Consider the following 25,583-nt stretch of genomic DNA (forward strand, 5'->3'; position numbering starts at 1 on the left):
CTTGATCTTTGACAAAGGAGCTAAAACCATCCAGTGGAAAAAAGACAGCATTTTTAACAAATAGTGCTGGTTCAACTGGCAGTTAGCATGTAGAAGAATGCAAATTGACCCATTCTTATCTCCTTGTACAAAGCTCAAGTCCAAGAGGACCAAAGACCTCCACATAAAACTAGATACACTGAAACTTAAAGAGGAGGAAGTGGGGAAGAGCCTTGAACACTTGGGCACAGGGGGCAATTTCACCAATGGCTTATGCTCTAAGATCAAGAATTGACAAATGGGACCTCATTAAATTGCAAAGCTTCTGTAAGGCAAAGAACACTGTCAATAGGATAAAGTGGCAGCCAACAGATTGGGAGAAGATCCTTACCAATCCTACATCTGATAGAGGGCTAATATCCAATATATACAAAGAAATGAAGAAGTTAGACTCCAGAGAATCAAATAACCCTATTAAAAAATGGGGTACAGAGCTAATCAAATAATTTTCAACTGAGGAATATCAAATGGCTGAGAAGCACCTAAAGAAATGTTCAACGTCCTTAGTCATCAGGGAAATGCAAATCAAAACAACCCTGAGATTCCACCTCTCACCAGTCAGCATGGCTAAGATCAAAACTTGGGTGATAGCAGATGCTGGCAAGGTTGTAGAGAAAGAAGAACACCCTCCATTGTTGGTGGGATTGTAAGCTGGTACAACCACTCTGAAAATCAGTCTGACAGTTCCTCATGAGGACCCAGCTATACCATTCCTGGGCATATACCTAAAAGATCCTCCAACATATAACAAGAACACATGCTCCACTATATTCATAGCAGCCTTATTTATAATAGCCAGAAGCTGGAAAGAACTCAGATGTCCTTCAACAGAGTAATGCATACAGGAAATGTGGTACATTTACACAATGGAGTAGTACTCAGCTATTAAAAACGATGAATTAAAAAAAACAAAACAAAACAATGAATTCATGAAATTCTTAGGCAAATGATGGAACTAGAAGATATCATCCTGAGTGAGATGACCCAATCACAAAAGAACACACATGGTATACATTCACTGATAAGTGGAGATTAGCCTAAACGCTCCAAATACCCAAGATACAATTCACAGTCCACAGGAAGCTCAAGAAAAAGGAAGACCGAAGTATGGGTGCTTTGGTCCTTCTTAAAAGGGGGAATAAAATACTCAGGAGAGCAAATATGGAGACAGAATATAGAGCAGAGACTGAAGGAAAGGCCATCCAGAGACTGTCCCACCTGGGGATTCATCCCATATATAGTCACCAAATCATGACACTATTGCAGATGCCAAGAAATGCTTACTGAAAGGAGCCTGATATATCTGTCTCCTGAGAGGCTGCTCCTGCCAGAGCCTTACAAATACAGAGGCAGATGCTCACAGCCAACCATTGGATTGAGCGTGGGGTCTCCAGTGGAGGAGTTAGAGAAAGGACTGAAGGAATTGAAGCAGTTTGCAACCCCATAGGAAGACCAACAATATCAACCAACCAGACCCCCCCCCCCAGCTCCCAGGGACTAAGCCACCAACCAAGGAGTACTCATGGCTCCAGCTGCTTATGTAGCAGAGGATGGCCTTGTCAGGAAGGTGGGAAGTGAGTGGGTAGGTAGAGGAACACCCTCATAGAAACAAGGGGAGGGAGGATGGGATAGGGAGTTTCCAGGAAGGGGGGGGGGAGAAACTGGGAAAGGGGATAACATTTGAAATGTAAATAAAGAAAATATCCATTAAAATAAAAGAACAACACAGTTTGAAAAAAAAAAGTTTCACTGTGACATCTGCAGCTTTAAAGTAAACCTGTGCCATGCAGGCCAATCTAATATAATTCAGTGACTAACAACAACAAAAAGCAAAAACAATAAAACAAAACAGAAAAAGATAAGCCATGAAAGTAGGTGGGAACATAATGGGAGAAGGAGGGGCTGCAGGTGAAGTGGGAGTGGGATGAGGCAGGGGGATGGGTGGACATGATCAACATCTATCATATACATGTATGGGATTGGCAAAGAGTAAAAATAATTACTTAAAAGTGGATGTTTCATAAATTACTAACTTCAGAAACAAACAGAGGGCATCACAAACAGTATTAAGGAAGAGATTCCATAGTAGGAAAACTTCAAAACAAGCTTCAAAGATTGTGCCAAAGGAGCTCTCTGATGGACGCATCCCCATGGTATCTGTGTCTCTGTGTGTGTGTGTGTGTGTGTGTGTGTGTGTGTGCTAGTGTGTGGGGGGATGTAAATAAATAATTCATCAGAAAGTTACTTGGTACCACCTAATTAATCCCCTACCTTGATACTTCGTATCCTATACTGCACGTCTCTTAAATCGATATCCTTCTCGGTGTAGAGTAATGTGTCTCCTTTCTTAGGTTCCACGTGGTAGATCACATGTTCAAAACCACTGGAAGATTCCAGAGGTTCAATTCCATAGCTAATGTTTCCAAATTGGAGAAAGCCCCTGACAAAGTCAAACCAGAACAATAACGACAAGAAAATACTAGTTATAATTGAAAGAACTTGTGTAAAGTGTCAGTTAATTGTCAGGTAACTAAGGCATTTTTCATGAGGTTATTAACTCCTACTGAGCTACTGGAGAGTCACACAATAGTGATGTGATTGATACTTTATGACCTTTGTGGGGCTAGAGAAATGGCTGAGTGAATAAGAGCTCTCCCTGCTCATGCAGGGGACCAGTGTTTGGTTCCCAGCTCCACAGCAACTGCAGCAGCCACCCGTTGCTGCACTGTACTAATCCAGCACCCATGCAGCCACACCCATGCAGACATAGAAACAACAAACAAATGCTGAGAATCTTTTACCAACTCCAAATTTAAGAATAACTTAAATTCATTATGAGAACTGAATCTATCATTTAAAATAATTTCCATTTATAATTCATTTTGCATTCTACACACTTACACACATACACACACTAATTTTTTTTTAAAAAAAACACCATTTTATATACAATTATGTATTACAACCTGAGTCCAGTACATGTGCTAACAATCACCATAGAATTTGGATAACCTTCAATGTATCCTTGGAAGTAGCAGATATTCTGAAACACAAAAATAAAATGCACAATATATCTCTTGTGGTAAAGATAATGTTATCAAATACTTAAAATTGTCAACTATGTTGTGTGTGTATCAAATACCAATTGTTTCCTACGTAAATCCATAAGTAAATCAGTGTGTAGAGGGGCATACAATTTTCAAAAGTGTTCTTATGGTCATATTTTCATATGGTCTTCCTATCTCTGTCTGTTTCCATCTCTCTGTCTCTCTGTCTCTGTCTGTCTGTCTGTCTGTCTGTCTGTCTCTCTCTCTCTCTCTCTCACTCGCTCGCTGAGAAAGGGTTTCACTATGCATGTTAGAAAAGCAAAATGAATCAAAAAGAGAAATTATTTTTCAAGAGTATTTTGAGTATGTTGCTGGATTGGCTTGCATAGAGCCCTCTCACAGAAGCAATAATAACCCTAGAAACAGGGCCATTACATTCTCTGAGCATCTCCATTATGTGGCTTTTCAAGACTCTGCTGCAAGGGCTCCCCCCACCCTATCTCCCAGGCAAGGGAGCTTTGGGGTTCTGGGAGTTGGCCAGGGTTTCCGGAGGTTTTGAAAATGAGATGCAAGCCTTGGAAGAGATGGAGACACAGGAGGAGGTCCCAGGACGCATGCTCAGGTGGGATTCCTGTGTCTGCCCTTGAGCTGAGGATGTGGCATGGCAGAGAGTCAAGTGTTTTTCAGTAGCTGCCTCCACCCACCCACCCCAACTCCCGGGGGGAGTATTAACATTACTTTCATCTTGTCTGTCTTTGAGGATAGGATGCTTATTGAATGGAAATTCCTCTTCAGGGGAGGGTGGGCAGAATCCACCTGGATCCAAGATGGCTACCAGCCTGATCACATGACAATATCTAGTCTTTGTGGAGTTTCCATAGTAAGTGACTCAGCCACCAGCACCAGCCCTAACAGAAAGCACTGGACCATAAAAGAGGCAGGGAGGCGGTGTAAATACTGTGTGACTTCCCCCAAGGAGGCGAGCTGAATATTTATGAGGTTCCCAATAGTCTCCTCTGGCTGTTGGATAAACTGTGCAGGTAAAACTCAGCCTAGGGTCTGTCTTTGGCTTTGTGGTACTAAACAGTGATCTCTCCAGGGTAGTGACAATCATCTGTGGGTAACAAGGGGATCTGGCAGAAGCTAAGATCTGTACAGCTGGCAAGCTAGATGCTGATTCCAGACCAGTAACTAGAACAAGACTGGAGATGCTTGAAGTTGATTTCTTACAGTGCTGGGATTTGAACCTGAGACTTCATGCATACTAAGCAAGAACTCTACCACTGAGCTATGGTTCCAAGCTCAAGACTGAAAACTCTTCAAAGATTCTCAAGTGTTTTGATTACATCATTAAACATGGCCAATATTTGATTAAAAAATATTAGCAGGTGTGATGTACATACCTTTAATCCCAGCCATCAGGAGACAGAAGCAGGTAGATTTCTGTGAGTTTAAGGCTAATCCAGTCTACACAGAAAGTTCTAGGCTAGCCAAGGCTATGTAGTAAGACCCTGTCTCCATAAAAAGTACACATCACGTGTGTATGTGTGTTTGTGTGTGTGTGTGTGTGTGTGTGCACGCGCGCGCACACATAGGACTGCAGAGCATAAAAAGATAATTAAAGAATAGACTACTTTAGCAGAATACACCAGGTAGGTTTCACTGAAGAAATCCTTCCAAATCAGCCCAGTGAGAATTGGCGCAAGGCCTCACTCTGCAGGGGGAGGAAACAGAGTGGAAGGAGAAGCGAGAAGAGCACAGGGAGGTGGGGGGTCACAGGAAAACCTGTGGGGAGAAGCAAGGGATTCTGGGAAACCGGAGACTGTCTAACTCAGTGACCAGTGACAGCAGAGATTGAGATGTCATTCCCCCCAACCCCTGCATCATCTGAAGCATTCATATTTGGGCTAGCCTCGTGTAATCAGAAGTCAAGGTCAGCACTGGCGTGTGTATCTGTCCAACTCTGATCAAAAAAAATGCAAAGGAACTGGTCCAGTGCCTGTTTCAGAATCCCTCCTCCCCCCCTTTTTTTTTTTTTTTTTTTTTTTTTTTTTTTTGGTTTTTCGAGACAGGGTTTCTCTGTGTAGCCCTGGCTGTCCTGGAACTCACCACTCTATAGACCAGGGTGGCCTCGAACTCAGAAATCCGCCTGCCTCTGCCTCCCAAGTGCTGGGATTAAAGGCGTGTGCCACCACGCCTGGCCAGAAAACCCTTTCATTAGTGTCAGCTTTTAGTAAAGACCAAGAGTGAGCCTTGAAGATGAACCCCAAGAGCAAAGATGAGCATGGTGGCTCTCCCTCAGAATGGACATCGATGCTGGCAGGATGTGCTTCATGATTGCCAGGGCTGACTCAGACGCTTGGAGAGAAGTAGGCTGTCAGGTAGAGGGTGGCCAGTCTTTTCTGAGATGTTACTTGCAAGAGTTCAAGAAGAAGCTTGTGCCTGGAGGCATATTCAAAACAGGCATATTCCCGCAGGTTGTAGGGAGAGAGCTATGCTAGGTTCGTGAATTTTCTCAATGTTCAGCCTCCAAGTAGCCGACTAGCCTGGGAAGGACAGGTGGGAAGCAGATGGATAGGAGTGTTCTGGGTCACAACAGACATGGGACACTGACCTACGCAGCTGTCCCTCCAAGACAGACACGCTGGATTGGAGGAAGCTGTAGAATGGTATGTGCCCTGGAGCATTGTTAAGACAAGGCAGTGATCAGCAAGGAACAGAATCTGCCCTGGTGTGGCCAGAGGGACCAGCAAGGAACAGTGTGGCCGGCGGGAAAGCACAAAGAGAAGAACTATTGCCGCCCAGGCTGACCATGGGCATAAGCTTAACCTTTATCTTCCTATGAGATGACATCGCAGACTGTTAAGACTGTTAACACATACACGGTGGGCAGCTTTCCGACAATAAAAGAAGTAAGGATTACAAGTGTCAGGGGGTGGAGGAGACGAAGCTCAGACTGCTTACAGGACACTCTGCAAAATGTCTAATTTCAGACAAAATATTGCAAGATATATAAAGAAACAGCACAAAATGTTTGGGGAGGAGGCTTTTTAATAGAATCTCCCCATTTTTCTGGAGGTTGCATGCTTGGATCCCCTGAAAATGCATCTGTGGAGCCCCCAGTCCCCAGTGTGCTCGTATCAAGAGATGGAGCATGGTTGTCATCAAGGTTGACTTGTTCTTTGGCTTATGTCCTTATCTTCAGGAAAGTGTGATTTTTTAAAAAGAATTTTATTTATTATATGTAAGTACACTGTAGCTGTCTTCAGACACTCCAGAAGAGGGCGTCAGATCTTGTTAAGGATGGTTGTGAGCCACCATGTGGTTGCTGGGATTTGAACTCTGCACCTTTGGAAGAGCAGTCGGGTGCTCTTACCCGCTGAGCCATCTCACCAGCCCGGAAAGTGTGATTTTAAGGATGAATAAAGTTTTCAAAAATCATGAAAACAAATTTGTAAACTTTTTTTAAAAATTTTTTACCTACTTGGATTTGAGTTCCCCTAGTCTAGAAACAGGTTTCAGAAAAGAACAGAAACCCAGGTTATCTATGCAAAGAGCTCAGTGTGCTTTGAGTAAAGCTTTCTTTTCTCAGCATTTTCTTAAAGTTGTACTTTGGAGACAAGAAGGCCAAGTCTAACCAACTATACAAGTAGCCCCATACTCGCTGTATCCTGGATGCTCTTGAACTCCCAATCCTTCAGCCGCAGCCTCCTGAATTCTGAGGTTATACATACGTGTAACCATGTAGGCTTTTGCTTCATAAGATTTGTGTTGTTCTTACTGTTTATTTCTTGATATAGTCCAGGCTGGTATACTTCCTACGTATCTGAGGGTGACCTTGAACTCCTAGTCCTTCTGCCTCTACCTCCTCTGTGCTGAGATTAAAGGCACATGTCCTCATGTTCAAGTGTAGGCTACTGTGGCCTGTGTCTGTTTGTCTGTCTCACATACATAAACACACATGTAAATCTTTCTCTTTAACTCTACAGTACCATTGGACAATATGCATTTTTCTATATATCAATATCAACTCATATGTGTCTGCTTTTTTTTGTTGTTGTTGAACAACAGTTACGATAAGATGTGATAGTGTTAATGGTAAATTTGACAGAATCTACAGTCACCTGGGATAATTGACAGAACCCAGGAGGTGGGTCTCTGGGAATGCCTGTTGGGGAATTATCATGATTTTGAGCATTGAATTGGGAACACCTGTCCACTGTGGGTTAGTGCTACTCCCCGCCTGGGATGCAGGGCTTTATAAGAGGAAGGGGATCCAGCATTTTCTGTTTCTAACCATGGTGTAATGTGAACAGCTGCTTCAAGCTCCAGCTTCATCGCCATGATGATGTCAGCTATGAGCTAGAACACACCTTTTCTCTCTTAAGTCGTCTTTACCAGAGTACTCTTATCACAGCAGCAGGAAAAGAAATCAAGACACAAGGACCATGTCTATTTTTGTTTTGTTAAAATCTTAGCCTCTAAAAGTGATGACATCACTATCTAGCAAATGAAAATGCAAAGGAGAAGAAAGGAAGAGAGGAGGGAGAGGAAGGAGGGAGAGGAAGCAGCAATCTCAGGGCAGGGCAATGGCAATAATAAAGTGCCCTTCACACACGGGGTAGTTCTGCACTTCCACCTACATTTCAGTTGCTCCCCACCCCCTCCCAAAGTAGATATCACTAAACAAAGCTCCAAGTGTTTCAAATGTGCAAAACATGTAATAGTTTTCTAAATGTCCGTGAAAGTTTGTGTGTTCTCATTTGGTCCTTGAGCAAACTTCAGAGAACAGCTCAGGGTTCCCTTGTCTTCCCAGATATACCTTCCCTAATGCAAATTCAGACCTTTTACACACACGTGTGCACCATTTGGGAAACCAGTAGCTTGGAAACACTGTAGTCTAGTTTGGTTTAATCACCTGCTTAATGGGCTAAGCACGTATCATCAAAATGAAATGATTAAGTTCATGTCAGAACCAAGGAGGACATCTTTGCACCCCAGGACCATACCACCCAGGCAGAGAGAGATGGAATGCATACCTGAAACTTCTGCTCAAGAGGCCTCATGATTCCTGCATTGTCATAAGTGTAGACTCTAAAGTTGGGAGGCAAGAACGGTCTGCAAAAGCCAAAAGAAAATGCACTTCATAGAAAATTGCTTCCCACAGGTTTAACTTATAAAAGTCTATTATCAGACATTATTATCTGTAGGTAAGTTTGCAGAAAAAGATTTTTCAGTGTCTGGATCTTTTACCTCTGTTAAGTTCCCCACAAATGGTCAAAGCTATTGTTTGCAGGCCACTCAAACAATGGCGTCTTCCTATTGACAACCAAATAGATGAAGATGCCCACTATGCACAGACTCTGGACAGAAGGAAGCTTTCCCTTCCAGGCCATGTTTGACACAAATCCGTAACAACCTAAATTATCCTACAGGCAGTTGAGAACTGAATCCCCAGTGGCCCCTGTATCTCTAAGACAATGGAATGAAGGATGAGTATAAATGCTGGACCCCATGGAAAGACCCAGATGGATCAGGCAGAAGCAGTCATTCCCAAAGCCTCCATGTCCCAAAGACACTCGGGAGAGGATCGTGGGAAACAAACCATTTCCAAAGAGAGGCCTCCGTGTCCCAGAGAGAGGTAGGAAAGGATCATGGGAGGTAACAGTCACGGAGAGGGGTTCAGAATAGTGGGTACACACATGGGGAGGTGGAGCCAAAGCCCTCGTCTTATGATGAGGAGTAACAATGGTTAAATAAAAATGTAGCATCAGGGGAAATTTCTCATGTTGGGGGGAAAAAGCATTTGTTTCAGAGACTTCATAGTCTTTTAAACACAGAGGTGGAGAAAGGTGAAGCACAAATCAAGGAGTGGTGCTGTGAGCCTGCGACCCCACTGCTGGGGAGACAGGGGACCGGGGTTGGGGCGAGAAGTTAATGAGTAGTACTAGGCCAGCCCTGGCTACACAGAAAGATTGTCTCCGAAGAGAAAACAAGGGGACAAGATGAGCAGACCATAACTGGAAAACTCCTGGAGATAAAATCATTGTGTTGCAGGTGATTATTATCATTAGTGACAGATGAGAGCAAGGTGGTTAAAGATGCGACAATCACCTACTTTTGCATTAGGTTCAAGGTGTATGTTTTCCCTTCGATTTTGAGATTGTAGGTCACCTGGAAGCAGAATATATATACATATATTTTTTTAAAAAAAGGAAAATGGGGTGAGGGAGTTATAAAGGAAAACTTTTTTATATGAATACCACATCTCCCAAATCATATTAATACACCAAAAAGAGAAAATTTATAGTTTGATGTTCACTTGTTTTAATAAAATGTGGTGTAACTTATTATCGGTTAATTTACCCAAGCACATAGACTGTCTAAAGAATGGGTTACATTTTAATCTGGTAACTGTGTTAGTTTGCTAAAGACTGAGGTCAGTATAAAACTCACGCTTCATGTCTGGGCAAGATTGCTTCATAGAAATTCCGCATATTGGAGAGCAGGAGGCCGAGAGCTCGATGTGTGGCCTTCGTGCATTCTATGAAGTTTGTTCATGGTGTGGATCTGGAGCTCACCAACTACTTCACCAATACCAGTGTGACGATTAAGAGATGCTCCCTGGAGTTACCGGTTCTCAATCTGCCTGTCAGCAGAGACTGGGTGCCATTTAACCCAAAGTGTGTAATTGATAGCAGAGCTTGGTATATTTCATTTCCTTGTCTTCAGTTAAAAGATGATACATTCATGAGATTTACTCACAATTAGATTGTTTATTATTCATGTAAGTTAAAGCCCTTTTTTTATATATTTTCCTTTGCCAAACTAAAAACACAGTGTACTTTAAAAAAAATTTTTTTTTTGATCATGCTTATACAATTTTTACTGCTGGGTTTTTGATCTGACGTATTATAGATGTTTGTCTCATCTGTAAATAATGATGTTTTTTTCCCCCTTTCTCCCCAATTCTCACGCCTATTCACCCTTCCCCTTGTTTCCTTTCCTTCTTGCATGGCTCGGTAAGTACTTTCAGGACAATGGTCAATAGAAAAGAATAGTGGACAGCTTGACTTCATTCTAGATTTCTTATGGGATACTTCCCAACGGTTCAGCTTTATGCTATTTGTAAAGGGCAGTTTGACTTCTCTGTAAGCCTCTTTGGTAATAGTGTTTAATTGTACTTTAGTCATACTAGATTTAAAAATCCGTAAACCAACTCAAAAAACAAACACTGATAGTATTTGAAGGTGGCATAGCCCTCTGACAGCCCAGCTGGCCAGGATGCTAAACCTCAGAACTACCATTCATGGTCACACTGGCTATGAATATTTATTTAGGCGGTGGTTTGTTTTGCATAAATACTGACTTACATACATTTTATTCTTCCATAAACACACGGTCTATCTGCTGACAGCATGGCCTCAGTCAGACACAGCCAGCATTGCTGCGACCTCTGAGACCATCATTACTACCTGTACATCTGTCTCCAGCACTGCTCCCCTCCAGTGCCATAGTTCACTTTCTGAATATAGCAGAGTTTATGCATTCAGCCTATTACTAGGAATTAGTTTATATTTGCTTTACAGTTATAAGCAAAGTAGCACTAGATATGTATGCTACATATGAGGGGATCTTTATTGACAACGGTGTGTTTGCAAGCTTACTCCTAATTTAAATGTAACCTTGGATGTGGTTCAGTGTTTGAGTACTTGCCTAGCACGCTGGAGGCAGTGGGCTCAATCACAAGCACTCAAGAGAAAAATCCCTAAACAATAAACAAAAAATAATTTTCAAACTCTTGCAACTTGGATGTGTATATTTACATAATTGTGATCAGGATATAATATTGCTTATGTATCTTCTTTTTTAAAAAAGATTTAAAGGGCTGGAGAGATGGTTCAGTGGTTAAGAGCACAAACTGCTCTTCCAGAGGTTCTAAGTTCAATTCCCAGCAACCACATGCTCACACCCATCTATAAAGGGATCTGATGTCCTCTGCTGGCATGTAGGTGTACATGCAGCAGAGCACTCATGCATAAAATAATTGAAATAAAACAAAAATAAAAACAAATATTAAAAAAGATTTTAGGCCGGGCAGCGGTGGCACACGCCTTTAATCCCAGCACTTGGGAGGCAGAGGCAGGCAGATTTCTGAGTTCGAGGCCAGCCTGGTCTATAGAGTGAGTTCCAGGACAGCCAGGGCTACACAGAGAAACCCTTTCTCAAAAAAACAAAAAAATCAAATCAAATCAAATCAAATCAAATAAAAAAGATTATAAAAATTTTTAAAAAATTTCCGTGTATCTGTCAGGTGGTGTGTACAAGTGTATGCAATCCCATGGGAGGCCAGAAGAGGGCACCAGACCCTGTGGAGCTGGACTTGGGGATGGTGGAATCCCCTAACGGAGTTGCTGGCCACCAAACTCCAGAGCAGCACAGGCTCTTAAACACAGCCTTCTCTCTAGCCCCTGGAGCACCTTATTTTAACAATATCTCTACTATCAACTTGGATTTTCTTGTTATTTATTTCTTTGTTTCCTTGCTTGCTTATTTATTTAGAAAAGTTCTCACGCTGTAGTCCTTTCTTGCCTGGTACTTACTAAAGTAAGACAGGCTGGCTTCACACTCACAGGGACCTTCCTTGCCTCAACCTCATAGGTCCTGGGACTACAGACACGAGTCACCATACTGGCTCAGTCTGGAATCATTAATATGAGGTATTTCTGACTATATAACCAGATTTATTAAACGCTAGGAACTAAAGCATTTGTTTTATTCCTCTTCCGCTCCTGTTAAGAAACCTATTTGTTTACTTATTGTCTCGTGGCATACATTTCTAGAGGATTTGATTGATCAATAATTTATTAATAACTAATAATTAATTAATGCATGCATCCGTGAGTGTGTACACACAGAGGCCAGGAGGCGGCTCTCGGACACTTAGCTTGGTCGCTGGGCTCTGGGCTGCAGTTCTCAAGTTTGGGCAATCATTCTTAACCACCATCCCATCTCTCCCACCCTCATGTTATTCTGACTGCCTTTAAGACACCTTCTTCCCCTGGTACTCAGATGTGTCAAAAAGTTAGTTTTTGGTTTTGTTTTTGTCTTTTTCTCTCTCCAATTTAAAAACCATTTCTTAATTAATAAAAACATACACCTTACCCTTCCCAGGGTTCCAGTTACCCTACCTGAGTTTTGGTCTCTCTTTCCACCAGCCATTTGTGTATCACACTGAAGAGAGAGAGAGAGAGAGAGAGAGAGAGAGAGAGAGAGAGAGAGAGAGAGAGAGTTTCTCTGTATAGTCCTGGCTGTCCTGGACTCACTTTGTAGACCAGGCTGGCCTCGAACTCAGAAATCCGCCTGCCTCTGCCTCCCAAGTGCTGGGATTAAAGGCGTGCGCCACCACTGCCCGGCTCACACTGTATTCTCTAAGGACCCTCAACTGTGAGTACCACCCACTTACACTTTAAGGAATCTTCCTTTTAGCATCTCTATTCTCTACTAAATACACTAATTGTAAATGTGCCTTGTGTCCCTGAGCCAGTAAGTGTAACACCCTCTTTGATCTAAAGGAGCCAGCAGGTTCCTTACAGGGTGATAGGCATGCAGCCATTAGCAAGAGAGACAATTTGAGTCCTGAATTTTACAGTTGAGGCAGTTGCTTTTTTATTTTGTACTCTGCATGTTACAAATCCATACTGGTAACTCCTTGCAAGTAGAATCTTTGTTTTCCAATTAAAAAGAAAACAACCACTTTTAAAATGGCCTCTTTAACTTAATGATTAAAGTTTCATAAACACACACAGACATTTCTTTTCAAAAAGATTTATAAAAACGTACAAGCTGCATCCTTCAGAGTTACAGGTGAAGAAATGCTCATGACACAAGAGCAGTTAAGGACCGGACTGTTTGTGACCCAGCCACAAAGATTTGCTACTTCAAGAAACACAAACGAGCCGGGCGTGGTGGCGCACGCCTTTAATCCCAGCACTTGGGAGGCAGAGGTAGGCGGATTTCTGAGTTCGAGGCCAGCCTGGTCTACAAAGTGAGTTCCAGGACAGCCAGGGCTATACAGAGAAACCCTGTCTCGAAACGCCCCCCCCCACACACACACAAAAAAAAGAAACACAAATGATTCTAGAGCTTACTTAAAGCATAACAAAACAAAAACAAGCAAGCAAGCAAACAAACAAAAAGCAAAGGAAAACAATCTTAAAGAGAAGCAAAAGTGGTTTGAAAAGAATAATCTTAATGAGGAACATATTTACAAAGTGGAAAAAATAATTCTATTAAAAGGCAACCAATCACCTCTCCTCCAAACACAGATGGCTGGGTGGTTGGGAAGAGAGCCTTTGGTGGATCGGGTCAACTTGTGAGTATTCAAAATCACCGAGGACGTGGGGCTGAGAAATCCAGCGTCATCAGCAGTGATTTTTCTAAACCTCGTTAATGTTGGCAAAAGCAGGGTGTACATGTAAAATCTATTGAGTGAGCATGGATGAGAAATACTGAGGTAACCTCTCGACAAGAAAAATACCTGCAGCTGGGCGTGGTGGCGCACGCCTTTAATCCCAGCACCTGGGAGGCAGAGGCAGGCGGATTTCTGAGTTCGAGGCCAGCCTGGTCTACAGAGTGAGTTCCAGGGCTGTACAGATAAACCCTGTCTCAAAAAAAAAAAAAAAAAAAAAAAAAAAAAAAGAAAAGAAAAGAAAAAAAAAAGAAAAATACTTGTGTGACTTCTAATTCGTAAGCAAATTGGCAGTTAATTACCTGTGTTTCGTAGCCATTGCTTGTGATGGACCGGATTTTCTCTGGCACCGTGACTTGCACGTGTAATTTCTCACGAGCTGCAAGATGCAAAAGGCATTTCTCAGAGCCACACCCCTCGCACCCTGAGAACATTCATCCTTATCCCATGAAGCATCATCAACCTGAAATAGGATCTAAAACTGTTGGAGGGTTGGAGGAGCCAAGCCTGGGACCACCCCATCCCCCAAGATCTCGTTCCTTAGGGTCCCATGCATCCGTTCCGCATTTCAGCTGTGGTGAGTTGGTGGCTTGAGCTTGTGCAGGGGCGATCCTGGGATGTTCAAGTGCAATTCTGGGATGCCCAAGCCAACATGGAGGGAAAGGGGGTCCGGACTGGCTCTCAAAGGCTCCAAGACGGGTTGTTACTCACTGCCTTCTGTTTGGGGCTCGCTAAAGCCGCCAAGTTCACTCAGCCCACTCAGCAGAAGCAAGATGAGCCACATGGCCTGGCCTCCTGAACCCCAGCCCCGGGGAATGGCAGTTGGCCCTCTACAGGGCAGTTGGGGGCGCGAGGTGAGGGCTGTGGGCAGCGCAGCTGTGTGCTGGAAGCGTTTGTGCTGCTCTGTGAAAGCTTTGAAACCTTGAAAGGTTTGAAGGACTTCCTGGGGTTTGAATTCTGAGACCAAAGAAGGGAAAAGGGAGGGTAGGCAGTCGAGGGAGGCAAAACTCACACCGGAGAGTCAGAATCCATGGATCAGGCGAGTAGCAGAAAGGTTCACATACACGTACATAAACTTTTAATTCTTTTTTGTTTGTTTGTTTTGTTTTTTTGACTCTCTTAATAACAAAAAATGTTTTAGTATCAAACAGTACTTTGCATATATTTGGATCGTGTCAATCATAGGTGTCTGACTAACATTTAAGGAGACAAACCAGTGTAACTACAGCCCAGATCAGTCACAGGACCATCAAACCTCCTGCTTGATTCCCTGGCAATTCTCAGGATCACAGACTAGTTTTGTCTGCCTTGAGCTTTTCCCAGAGAGGGTGAAACACTGTATCCCTTCACATCTAGATCCCTGGATGGGTTCCATTGAGACAGCAGATTCCCGTTGGTGCATACTGCACATCGAATATATTACCCTGTGTTTGGTATTGTCTATGAACATCCCTGTGTATGATTTTGGTTCAATACTGAATTTGTTCCCAAGGGGAAAGTTGCCAGATGGAAGAGTATGTCTTGTAACTACTTCTGAATCCTTCAGGATTGTGCTCCTAATTTATATCCCACCAGAAGTGTGTGAAAATTCTAGGTTCTCTGTCAGCACTGCTCTAGTTAGCTCGGTTAACTTGACACAGCCTAGAGTCACCTCAGAAGGGGGTCTAATCTGAGGGATTGCCGGATTCAAATTGGCTTTGGTGTGTCTTGCTAGGAGGTGGGGGTGGGTCAGGTGGTGGTCTTGATTGGTCATCGATGTAGAAGGACCCAACCCACTGTAGGTGGTACCATTCCCTAGGCTGCTGGTCCTGAGCTGTATAGTAAAGACATGGGCTTGGGAGTGAGCCAGTAGGCAGCATTTCTCTATGGTTTCTGCTTTAAGTGTCTAACTGAGTTCCTGCCATGACTTCCGCCAAGGGACTGTGTGACCTGGAAGTGTGCAACAAATAAATCCCCTCCTCTAAGTTCCTTTTGGCCATGGTGTTTGTTACTGTGACAGAATGTAACTAGAACAAATGTCTATCCTTACTTTCCCTATTTTGTTTGTTTTGGTTTGAACTTGTTTATTCCTGGTGGGTAATACTTGTCTGTGTTCATGGGCAAATATATATGTACATGTATACATACATATGTATGTGTATATATATGTATGTATAATATGTATATACTAGGTATACATATGTGTATATTGTGGAAAGCCTTCTGGAGTATTGCTTGGCAGAAATCTGACATTGGCCCAGAACATAGACGTAAGCTCAGGCAGGAATCTGACATTAGGGCATGTTAAGGAAGCAAGAATTTAACTTTAGACTGTGATAGGGAAGTAGGATGAGGCAGGAATTTTAGTCTTAGGGTGGAACTAGGCCTCAGGCAAGATTTTTGGGCTTGGACAAGGAAGTGGGCTCAAGTATTTCAGTCAGTATGACAAGCCCTTTTTAACAACTATCTTGGGAGTAATCACAGGGCTTGATTAACAAAGCTTGCCGCTTTGTTAGTAGTTCCTTGTTGTACTGTTGTACTGCTTGTCCAAAATACTTGCATATAATTAAAATGTTATAAAAAGTGGGTTGGAAAATAAAAATTTGCCTTCAGTCTCAGAATTGACTGGGATCACGCTACAATGATGTCTTTTTTTTTTTTCAATCCTTACTCCCGCACTGGACAACCTGTTGACTGACTGAGCAGGCTTGGTTAGTATATATAATATGTATATATACATATATGTGTATACATACATACAATCACCTCATGGACAATTACCTCTTTGGCAGCTGCCTCCTTGAGATGCTGGCCCCTTCTCTAAATGGGCTGCTTCGCTTCTCTCTCACTGTACACGGAAGCTGGGAACACATTTGAGATAGAATCCCTTAGTTGTCAGCAACGACTATGAAAATCTGTCTTTACTCTTTGCATTCAGTAGTTTCCTGTTGATATCATTTGTCATAACCACAAGTTTTCTTTCAGCCTGATGGGAGTTTTCTATGGATTTCATCATGGATTTTCAATTTACTGAAATCCCCTTTCTGCATAAATAAGCTGGCCACAGGACATTCTTCCTTTTCAGTCCATGCTGTGAGTTAAACTGTTGAAGCAAACTTGTGTCCCTGTTAGATTTTTGTCGCTTTTACATTTCCCTGGATTGATTTGCCCACATTCCTTTTAGAATCTTTGTCTCCAGATTCAGTGAGATTCTTGCAGGTTTTCTTTGCTGCAATAAACTCACCAGGATTTTGCATCAGATGCGTGCTTGCTCTGCCGAGGGGTCCGGAGCAGCAGTCTCATTGTGCAATACTGGGGGGTCCCCCTGCTCCCCAGCATTTGTGAACGGAAGGGTTAGGAGCTGGGATTTTCCTTGACAGAGGATTGGTTTTATTGTCGATCTAATTTCTTTAAAAATGCCCAGCTAGTCTCTTTCCAGTTATGCTAGTGTGAGCCAGTTTATTTCTGAAAGGTTTTAATCTTTTTTTCCCCTGAGTTTTGAAGTCTATTTGTAAAAATATTAGCATTCCCCCTCCCCCATGTCAACCTTTTAAAGGCCTTCCACATAGATGATCTTTTCAAAATCGTCTTGATAACACGATTTTTCTCTCCACTTGTAGTCAGTTGTTATTCAGTTAAAAAATGTATAAAGGGGATCCAGTAAGATTTCACTCTCATATGTTAATATTTTCCCTATGTTGTTGACTTGATCCTTGTTTTTATTGGATATGGCTTGTCCTTTTCCCTAGCTTCTAAAAATGGGAAGTTTATATATGTTTCAAAAACCTTCTTTTCCTCCTGTTCACTTAAATGTAGCAATTTCCTCGCATCCCCACTTCATTATCTATGTAGTATATATTGCACATTGTAAAGTGTATTTAGCAATGCTTTATTTCATTAATATTAGGTCCTAACAGTTTCTAATTTTCGTCCTGATTTCTCCTTTGTCTCATGTATTTGGCTTTGCACACACTTGATCATGGTGCATAAACTCTTCAATGTGGATGTTTTGTTACTTTTTGCTAGTATTTTATTGAGTTTTTTTTTTTTTTTCATATCTGTGTTCGTTAGGGTTATTGGTCTTTAGTTTTTGTTATGTCTTTGTTGGCGTCTGGTATCAGGGTAGTTTAATGCTGATCTCATTGGATGAGTCTGGAGAATTCCCCGAAGTCACTTATGTTTGATAGTTTAATGACTGATACTAGTATTTTTAGAAGTTGGAGCCGGGCAGTGGTGGTGCACACCTTTAATCCCTGCACTTGAGGCAGAGGCAGGGGCAGGGGCAGGGGCAGGGGCAGAGGCAGAGGCAGGCGGATTTCTGAGTTCGAGGCCAGCCTGGTCNACAGAGTGAGTTCCAGGACAGCCAGGGCTACACAGAGAAACCCTGTCTCTGAAAAAAACAAAAAACAAAACAAACAAACAAAAGAAGTCGGGGTAGGTGTCAGCTGCAAAGCTCCTTGGTCCTGGCCTTTCTCACTGGGCAGGTTCTTACAATTGATTTGAAACCATCGATTGTCATTAGCCTCCTAGTTTTCTGCTTCTTCCAGGTTCATTCTGGGTTGCTCTGTCTCTAGTTTATTCACACCCCTTTCTGGCTTATTGGTCTATAATTGTTCTTACAGCTCCTCATGCTTTCTTATATTTGTAGAGTACCAGTTACTCAATGTCTTTTGGGTCCCTGAGTCATCCATCAATTGAGTGTTTTACCCACCTCTTATTCTAACTAAGAGCTTGTCAATTTTGTTTCATCTAAGATGACTTTTGTCATTGATCTATTGAATGTGTGTGTGTGTTTTTTTAAAGTCTTAAGCTTCTTTTAAAGGATTAAACCTTAATCTTTGAACCTGGTTTTAATTATAACCTTTGGCCAGTATAACCTTACATCCACAGACCCCGACATACAGCTGTTCTTATGATACTTAGAGACTCTGTCTTCACACACTTAGGTTTCAGTGTGTACTCTCTTTTTTATTAATATGCTGCTGATAATATTGGTATGAGCAATATGCAGATTAGCTTATCAGTTCTCAAGGCCTTAAGCCATGGGTTCATCATACTTTAAGAAAGACAGCAATACCTTTTTCTCTATCAGTCTAACAGATCTGCCTTGAAGAGGGTACTTTCTCTTGGAAATAAAATGGTATGAGTCATCTCAGCTCACCAAAGGCGACACCATTCCCCTCCCCTGGTATGGATATGGGGCTGCCTTGCCTCTTCCAAGAGAGGAGGGGGGTACTAAACTGACTATTACACCCTCAGTAGGAACAAAAGAAGACTATCATGTTAGGGGTTGGAGAGATGGCTCAGCTCAGCAGTTGAAGAGCACTGGCTCTTAACCTCTCCCAGAGGTCCTGAGTTCAATTCCCAGTACAACCACATGGTGGATCAGGACCATCTATAATGGGACCAGCTGCCCTCTTCTGGCGTGCTGGTGTACATGCAGATAGAGCACTCATACATAAACTAAATACATCTTTTTTTTTTTTTTTTAAGACTATTGTTTTTATTTTTCTTCTCTTCTTCCTCTTCATTTTAGATGACTATTTTTATTCTAATGTAAGAATGAATGAATTGGTATGAATTTGGGTGGGTGGGGAAATAGGGAGGATGGGAGGTGTTGGGGGAGGGAAAACTGTAATATAAATATATTGTATAAAAATAAATTTTAATAAAAAAGTACTTCATGACTGAAAAATAGAGAAAAGAGAGACTATTGTTTTATAGTTAAAAACAAACAAATAAACAAACAAAAAACCCTTTGGAAAGATTCCAAGCAAATCTACTTAAATATGGCACTGGAACCATATTTAACCACTCTCTGCCCTAGTTAAGCCAAAGCCACAGCAGTTTATCTGTGGTCCCAAGCTCCCCAGAGTTGATGATCTGGACATGATGGAATTTTCTTACATAACCTAGAGTCCTTTGCCCATCCAACATCACTGATGACCTTCAACCTTGCAAGCCTGCTTGTGTGTTTGTTTTGTTTTTGCAATGCTATGGGCCTGACTCACTGGGCTCTATAATGTCTGAGGCACCCTGCTGGTGTAGGGGAACCTTCTCATAGTTTTCCTTACAGATGAGCTTGCATAGATCTAGCTTGGAAAATGTTGTTTTCTGTCCATATACATATTCTGCCAGGTCTCATGTTTGTCCGGCAAATAAGCCCTTCAATCTTATGGTCCAGAAGGATGAAGGTGATCCTGGTCTCACTGAATCTAAAGCCCTCCAAGGTCTTGTCTTAGTATAAACAAGGGTCGTCACAACTACCTGACTATAGATGTTCCTCCATGCATCTCCTAGACTAGATATATACATATACATCAAACACTATATCACGCATGTACACCCACACAGAGAGAGGGGGGGAGAGGGAGGAAGAGAGAGAGAGAGAGAGAGAGAGAGAGAATCACACAACGATCACCACCACCTGACTGTTGATATTATTTATGTTCTCTTTAAGGCGGTGGGAACTTAGGTACACTTCCCCAATTCACAGCAGGGAAGGAGCACATCAGATACTGGCTGGTCTCCAGGTTTAGGGGTCAGATTCTCAATACAAAGAGCTCAGTCATTGGAACCAAAGGCTGAGTGAGGTCCCTGCTGGGTCAAGTTCCTTTGGACAGGTTATAAAAATGAGGGACTCCAACTGAAATGAGGGTATATGTGCATGTGAACGTATGCAAATGTAGCCAGCTTGGGCAGCAAGGAGAGAGGACATAACATTCATACTGGGACTTGGTTGAGGAGGCTGCTGGGAGACTCTGTAAGAGAGCATAGACAATTTGGGTGGCAGGTCAGGAGAGCCCCTCTGGTGTGAGTGCAAGATTCGAGGATGGAAAAACTGGAGATCAGCTATTAATAGGAGTCAGGGGGTGGTGAGCCAGGCTGGATGGGCCTCAGAGCATGGTTTTAGCCTGTGTGAGTCTCTGAGGATCCAACGGGTGGTGTAGGCAGTTAGGAGGCTGCTTCTATGAGATTCTGGTATCCAAAGCAGGACAGAGGGCAGACAAGTGTAGAAGACAAGATCAGTGAGACCTGGGGTCTCCCTAGATGTGACAAGGGAAAGGGGGGCTGTAAAGGGGGATAGAGGAAGTACAAAGCTAAATCAGCTTGAGCCTGGTAGAATGACAGATGAAATTCATGTCCTCTGACTCCATAGCAAGGTCAAATCGAGTCTGCATCAGTAGCTGAGTGCGCACTTATCAGAGCCCACAGCATCCTTCAGGAAGGCTTCCCGGGCAGGGCTGGTCTAGGTCACCTGGAGGCCCGTGTGAGGCTCTGTCCTTCAGAAAGCAGTGACCTCGCCAAGCATGTCGCCTGGCTCCTCAAGAACACAACCAACTGGAGCACCGAGGTCTTAGCTTTATTGAATGAAAGTCCCTACTCTCCAATCAGCTGCTTCAAAAGGAGCAGGCTTGGGTTTGGCTGCAAAGGTACAAACTGGACTGCCCCATACCTTCCTCCTGGGGTGTGGTCTCTTCTCTGATGGTACAGGCATCCTCGAAAGAATTAGACACACACTCTCTCCCCAATCTAAAATTACACCCCATCCCATCATCTAAAAGAAAATCACTGGCTGGCAAAAGAATGGTGCTGCTGGTTGTGGATCAGGCTGCGTTCCAGAAACGAAAATGTGTCCCCAGCAGAGGACAGGCCACTGGCTAAATCTTGGAGGTCACTGATGGGTTCTGGACTTCAGTCTGCAGCCACTTGATGAGAATCTGGTTCACCTCAGCGGGTCTGGAAGGGAGAGAGGGGACCCGTCAACCAGTCTGACCCACTGTCCTCACCAAAGCAGGATGACTGAAAAGTCCTGGCAGACCTGAGCTGGGCAGAAGTCAGCCTGTAGCACTCACAGGTCAGGTGACCAGGGAATTATACCCTCCTCACCGGGACCCCAGTCTCCTTACTTCTCTATCTGTGTCCAGTGTCCACAGTCTTCAATGTGTCCCCTTTTCAGGAAAGGGATCTGAAAGAAAACCCAACGCAGGAAGATCAGCAGCAGAATGCTAATAGGGGTGTCTTTGGGGGTCAGAGCAGTGCACAGCAGAGACCATCAGGGAGAGAGATTCTATGATTCCCATGGTCCATTTTTGGAGGACACTTGTGTTACTCAGGACAGGAATGAGGAATGACAAGGAGACCTTACCAGTGTAGGGAAAGGGAGGGAAGGTGAGTCAGGGCAGATCTTTACCTGACCCCCACCCAGCCTCATGGGGATGCCCTCCTCTGGGCACAAGTGTTCTCTGTGCAGGGTCAGGCCCTTACCCACGTTTCCATGTTCTTGGACATTTCAGGACGGAGTACAACGTCCTTCTCAGCTGTGACCATCAGGGCTGGGACCAGGATCTGAAGGAAACAGGTAGCAAGGGAATCTGGCACTCAGCTACCCTGGTGCCATCTGTGCCCAGGGAAGGATGCCTTGGGCACCCACCACTAACAGCCCACACCCACCCCAAGAGAAGACATTTGCCCTGCCTTGTCCTCTGCCTCCACCAAGCTCCTCAGGGATGGCTCATCAGGATTTGGATCTAGCAGTGCAGTGCAGTGCAGTGCAGTGCAGTGTTGTGTGTGTGTGTGTGTGTGTGTGTGTGTGTGTGTGTGTGTGTGTGTGTGTGAAGGGTGGGAGGAGCTGACCTTGTCTGAATCTCAATTAGCTCATAAAACTGATCCAATGGCACCAGGAAGGAAGACAGATATCCTTGGATGAAGGACAAGACTCCTTTTGATTTAAAAAGATATGCCAGGAGCTGGAGAAATTGCTTAGTGGTTAAGAGCATTTGCTGTTCTTGTGGAAGATCTGGCTTCTATTCCAAGGACACATTTTGGTTCCCAGTACCCACATGGCAGCTGGCAACCATCTGTAACTCCATTTCCTATTAATCTGATGCCCTCTTCTGGCGTCTGAGGGCACGGTGTGTGTATATGTGTGTATAAGGTGTGTGCTTGTGTGTCTATATTTATGACTGGTGTGTGTGTGTGTGTGTGTGTGTGTGTGTGTGTTTGGTGTTTTGTGTAAGGTATGTGCCTATGTGTGTGTATGTATGACCGGTTTGTGTATGTGTTTGTGTATGTATGACTGGTGTGTGCGTGCGTGTGTGTGTGTGTGTGTGTGTGTGTGTGCGTGTCTGTGTGTATATGTATGTATGACTGGTGGGTGGGTGTGTCTGGTCTCTGTGTGATGAGGTGTGCGTGTGTGTATTGTGTATGTGTGTATGTGTGTGTGTGTGTGTGCAGCAGGAGGTCACAGTGCTCACCTTTCGTCCCAACCCCTTACAGCTCCACTTCCAGTTTCTTTCTGTGTTCCGATACCAGTTCAGAGGACCTCTGAGGAGAGGACCAGACAGTAACAAAGGTGAGCAGCACCCAGGCCTTGGCCACTGTTGGCCCACAGTGACCTACGATATCCAGAGACAGCTATGCCAGGGACAGTGAGCACTGCAGGACACAGGAGGGAGATCCCCAGACACTTGCTGCCTGTCCACAGCTCCTGCTTCCTCAGTGAAGCCGAGTACCAGAACTCTCTGCCACCAGGCTGGTGCCTCTGATATAATCTGGGGGCCGACAGAAGCTGACCCTACAGTTATCCTCCTCTTCAAGAAATGAGCCAGAGGGTGGAACTTTCGGCAGCCCATCCATACCCAGAAGCCACTTTCCTGCCCCAGGAAACTCAGCGAGAAGGGGCATGGTAGATGAGAAATAATGAGAAGATATGCACAATTGGCTTCATTCTCAAGGCTTTTGCTTTTCCCAGGACAGAATGCAGAACTGTCCTAATTGTTGGAGGAGCTAGGGCTGCAAATCAATTAAAAACCTGTCTCCTAGGGAAACCAATAAACATAAGAAAGAACAAGCTGGATACCCCCAAAGGAAGCTCCACAGCTGCACAGGTTGTGGGCCTCCTGGCACAGGGGCATTCGATCACAGACAGGTCACTCTGGTGCTCACAGGGGCTGTGATGGAGAACTACCTCCATCCCCCAACAGCTGAGCAGCCCTCCACCCTCTCTGGGGTTCCTTTCTGTTTACCTGAAGCCAGACTTCTTGAACTGCTGTACATAAAACTCTATTTCTTCCTCAGTAGTAATTTTGCTGAGCTTGGGATCTTCTGGAGTATTCACAAGGATCCCCCCTACAAAAAAAGATACCTGTGTTCTCTCCTGCTGTGGGCCAGTGGTTCTAAAGCTGCCATTCCCTGCTGATATTGTCCCCCCTGAACTTGGAGTAAAGGCTTCATGTGCCTTATGTCTGCCCATTTGCCTTCTCTTCATTGAGTTCCTCGGGGATGGGATCTGCCCTACTGTGGGCTTCTCATTATAGAATGCCATGTTGTCTTCTGAAGTATTCAGTATCCGGGGGACAAACACATCATTTTTATTCTACAACACTAGACCCGAAGGACACAGTCACTCCATGCTTTGATGCTAAGAGTCAAAGGAGTAGGAGAGTAAGTGGGTGCTCCTGTCCCATTGGGCCCTGGTCCTACTGGAGCATTCTGCTGATGTGGCTCTGATGTCCCTTCCCTCCCAGGGACACCTCTTACCCATTTCTGTGGCTTTATGCACAGTGAGGAAACCCTGTGGGAAGAGAAATTAGAGAGGATGTCATAAGTGAGGCAAAACAAGAAGACTGCGACTCAGTGCAGAAGAGCTCACACACACGAGGACCACAAAAGAGCTTTTTCATGTGGGGATGTATGTTATATAGGGGATGCAAGTCCGAAACCGCAGGATAGCACAGAACACGGGGCACTGTGTGCTCTATGCATATCCTGTGCATGACACTTGTGATAATGTTTGCTTCATAAATGAGGCACCATCGGGAGATAATCAGAAATGACAGCTGATACTAAAACAGAATAACTAATTACACACCCCCCACCCCCTGCTGACACAGAGCAGATTCACACCAGCGGAATGGTGTGAGATTTCATTATACTTCTCAGTGTGGCACACAATTTATAACTGTATACTTTCTTTCCTTGTAGAATTTGCTCTTTGACATTTTTGGATCATGGTTAACGAGGACTAACTGAAATCATAGAAAGTAAAATATGCACTCACTGATAAGTGGATATTAGCCCAGAAACTTAGAATACCCAAGATACATCTTGCAAAACACAAGAAAACCAAGAAGGATGACCATCGTATGGATACTTCATTCCTCCTTAGAATAAGGAACAAAATACCCATGAAAGGATATAGGTACAGAGACAAAATTTAGAGCTAAGATGAAAGGATGGACTATCCAGAGACTACCCCATCTGGGGATCCATCCCATCATCAGCCACCAAACCCAGATACTAATGCACATGCCAGCAAGATTCTGCTGAAGGGACCCTGATATAGCGGCCTCTTGTGAGGCTATGCCAGTGCCTGGCAAACACACAAGTGGATGCTCACAGTCAGCTATTGGATGGAACACAGGGCCCCAATGGAGGAGCTAGAGAAAGTACCCAAGGTGTTGTAGGGGGCTGCAACCCTGTAGGTGCAACAACAACATGAACTAACCAGTACCCCCTGAGCCCGAGTCTCTAGCTGCATATGTAGCAGAAGATGGCCTAATTGACCATCATTGGGAAGAGAGGCCCCTTGGTCTTGTAAACTTTATATGACCCAGCACAGGGGAAGGCCAAGTAGTGAGAGTGGGTGGGTAGGGAAGCAGGGGTGGGGGGGTTACAGGGAACTTTTGGGATAGCATTTGAAATGTAAATAAAGAAAATAATAATAAATAAAAAAAGTTAAAAAAAAAAATAGCAAACGGGGCCATGCCATAACACAGGAAAACCTGAAAGACAGCAAAGGGCCTCTCAGGGTCAGAGAAGGCGGGGCTGAAACGCCCATTCACAGCTGCTACTGGCACTTGCAGATCTGAGTAATGGCTTGGGCTCACCAGCCATTGGGAGCAAGAGCTCAGACTTACAGACAGAGGAGGAATTAGAATGAGCAGTTCCCTGTCCTTCCTTAGAGAAAATCTGACAACCCAGGGCTCCTTAGTGTGCAGAAGTATCCATGCAAAGGTAAAATGGAAAGCCGTCCCACAGTAGGT

At 43.8% G+C, this 25,583-nt stretch overlaps 2 protein-coding genes across 2 annotated transcripts in view; both read right to left on the reverse strand.

Annotated features, from left to right (window-relative positions):
- Adam2 (ADAM metallopeptidase domain 2) overlaps positions 1–14,383 on the reverse strand; it is a 50,034-nt gene extending 35,651 nt beyond the window's left edge. The window contains exons 1-6 of the mRNA XM_021203613.1: positions 14,269–14,383; positions 13,860–13,936; positions 9,205–9,260; positions 8,126–8,204; positions 3,006–3,082; positions 2,311–2,479 (exon numbers count right to left, since the gene is read on the reverse strand). Of these exons, the coding sequence (XP_021059272.1) occupies positions 2,311–2,479; positions 3,006–3,082; positions 8,126–8,204; positions 9,205–9,260; positions 13,860–13,936; positions 14,269–14,341 (531 nt within the window). The 5' untranslated portion in view covers positions 14,342–14,383. The remainder of the gene's footprint in view (positions 1–2,310; positions 2,480–3,005; positions 3,083–8,125; positions 8,205–9,204; positions 9,261–13,859; positions 13,937–14,268) is intronic.
- A 6,502-nt stretch (positions 14,384–20,885) lies between these two features.
- Ephx2 (epoxide hydrolase 2) overlaps positions 20,886–25,583 on the reverse strand; it is a 37,796-nt gene continuing 33,098 nt past the window's right edge. The window contains exons 12-17 of the mRNA XM_029541344.1: positions 24,079–24,112; positions 23,565–23,667; positions 22,794–22,863; positions 21,805–21,885; positions 21,447–21,505; positions 20,886–21,276 (exon numbers count right to left, since the gene is read on the reverse strand). Of these exons, the coding sequence (XP_029397204.1) occupies positions 21,198–21,276; positions 21,447–21,505; positions 21,805–21,885; positions 22,794–22,863; positions 23,565–23,667; positions 24,079–24,112 (426 nt within the window). The 3' untranslated portion in view covers positions 20,886–21,197. The remainder of the gene's footprint in view (positions 21,277–21,446; positions 21,506–21,804; positions 21,886–22,793; positions 22,864–23,564; positions 23,668–24,078; positions 24,113–25,583) is intronic.

This window comes from Mus pahari, chromosome 8 (genome assembly GCF_900095145.1).
Source record: "Mus pahari chromosome 8, PAHARI_EIJ_v1.1, whole genome shotgun sequence".
NCBI lineage: Eukaryota > Metazoa > Chordata > Mammalia > Rodentia > Muridae > Mus > Mus pahari.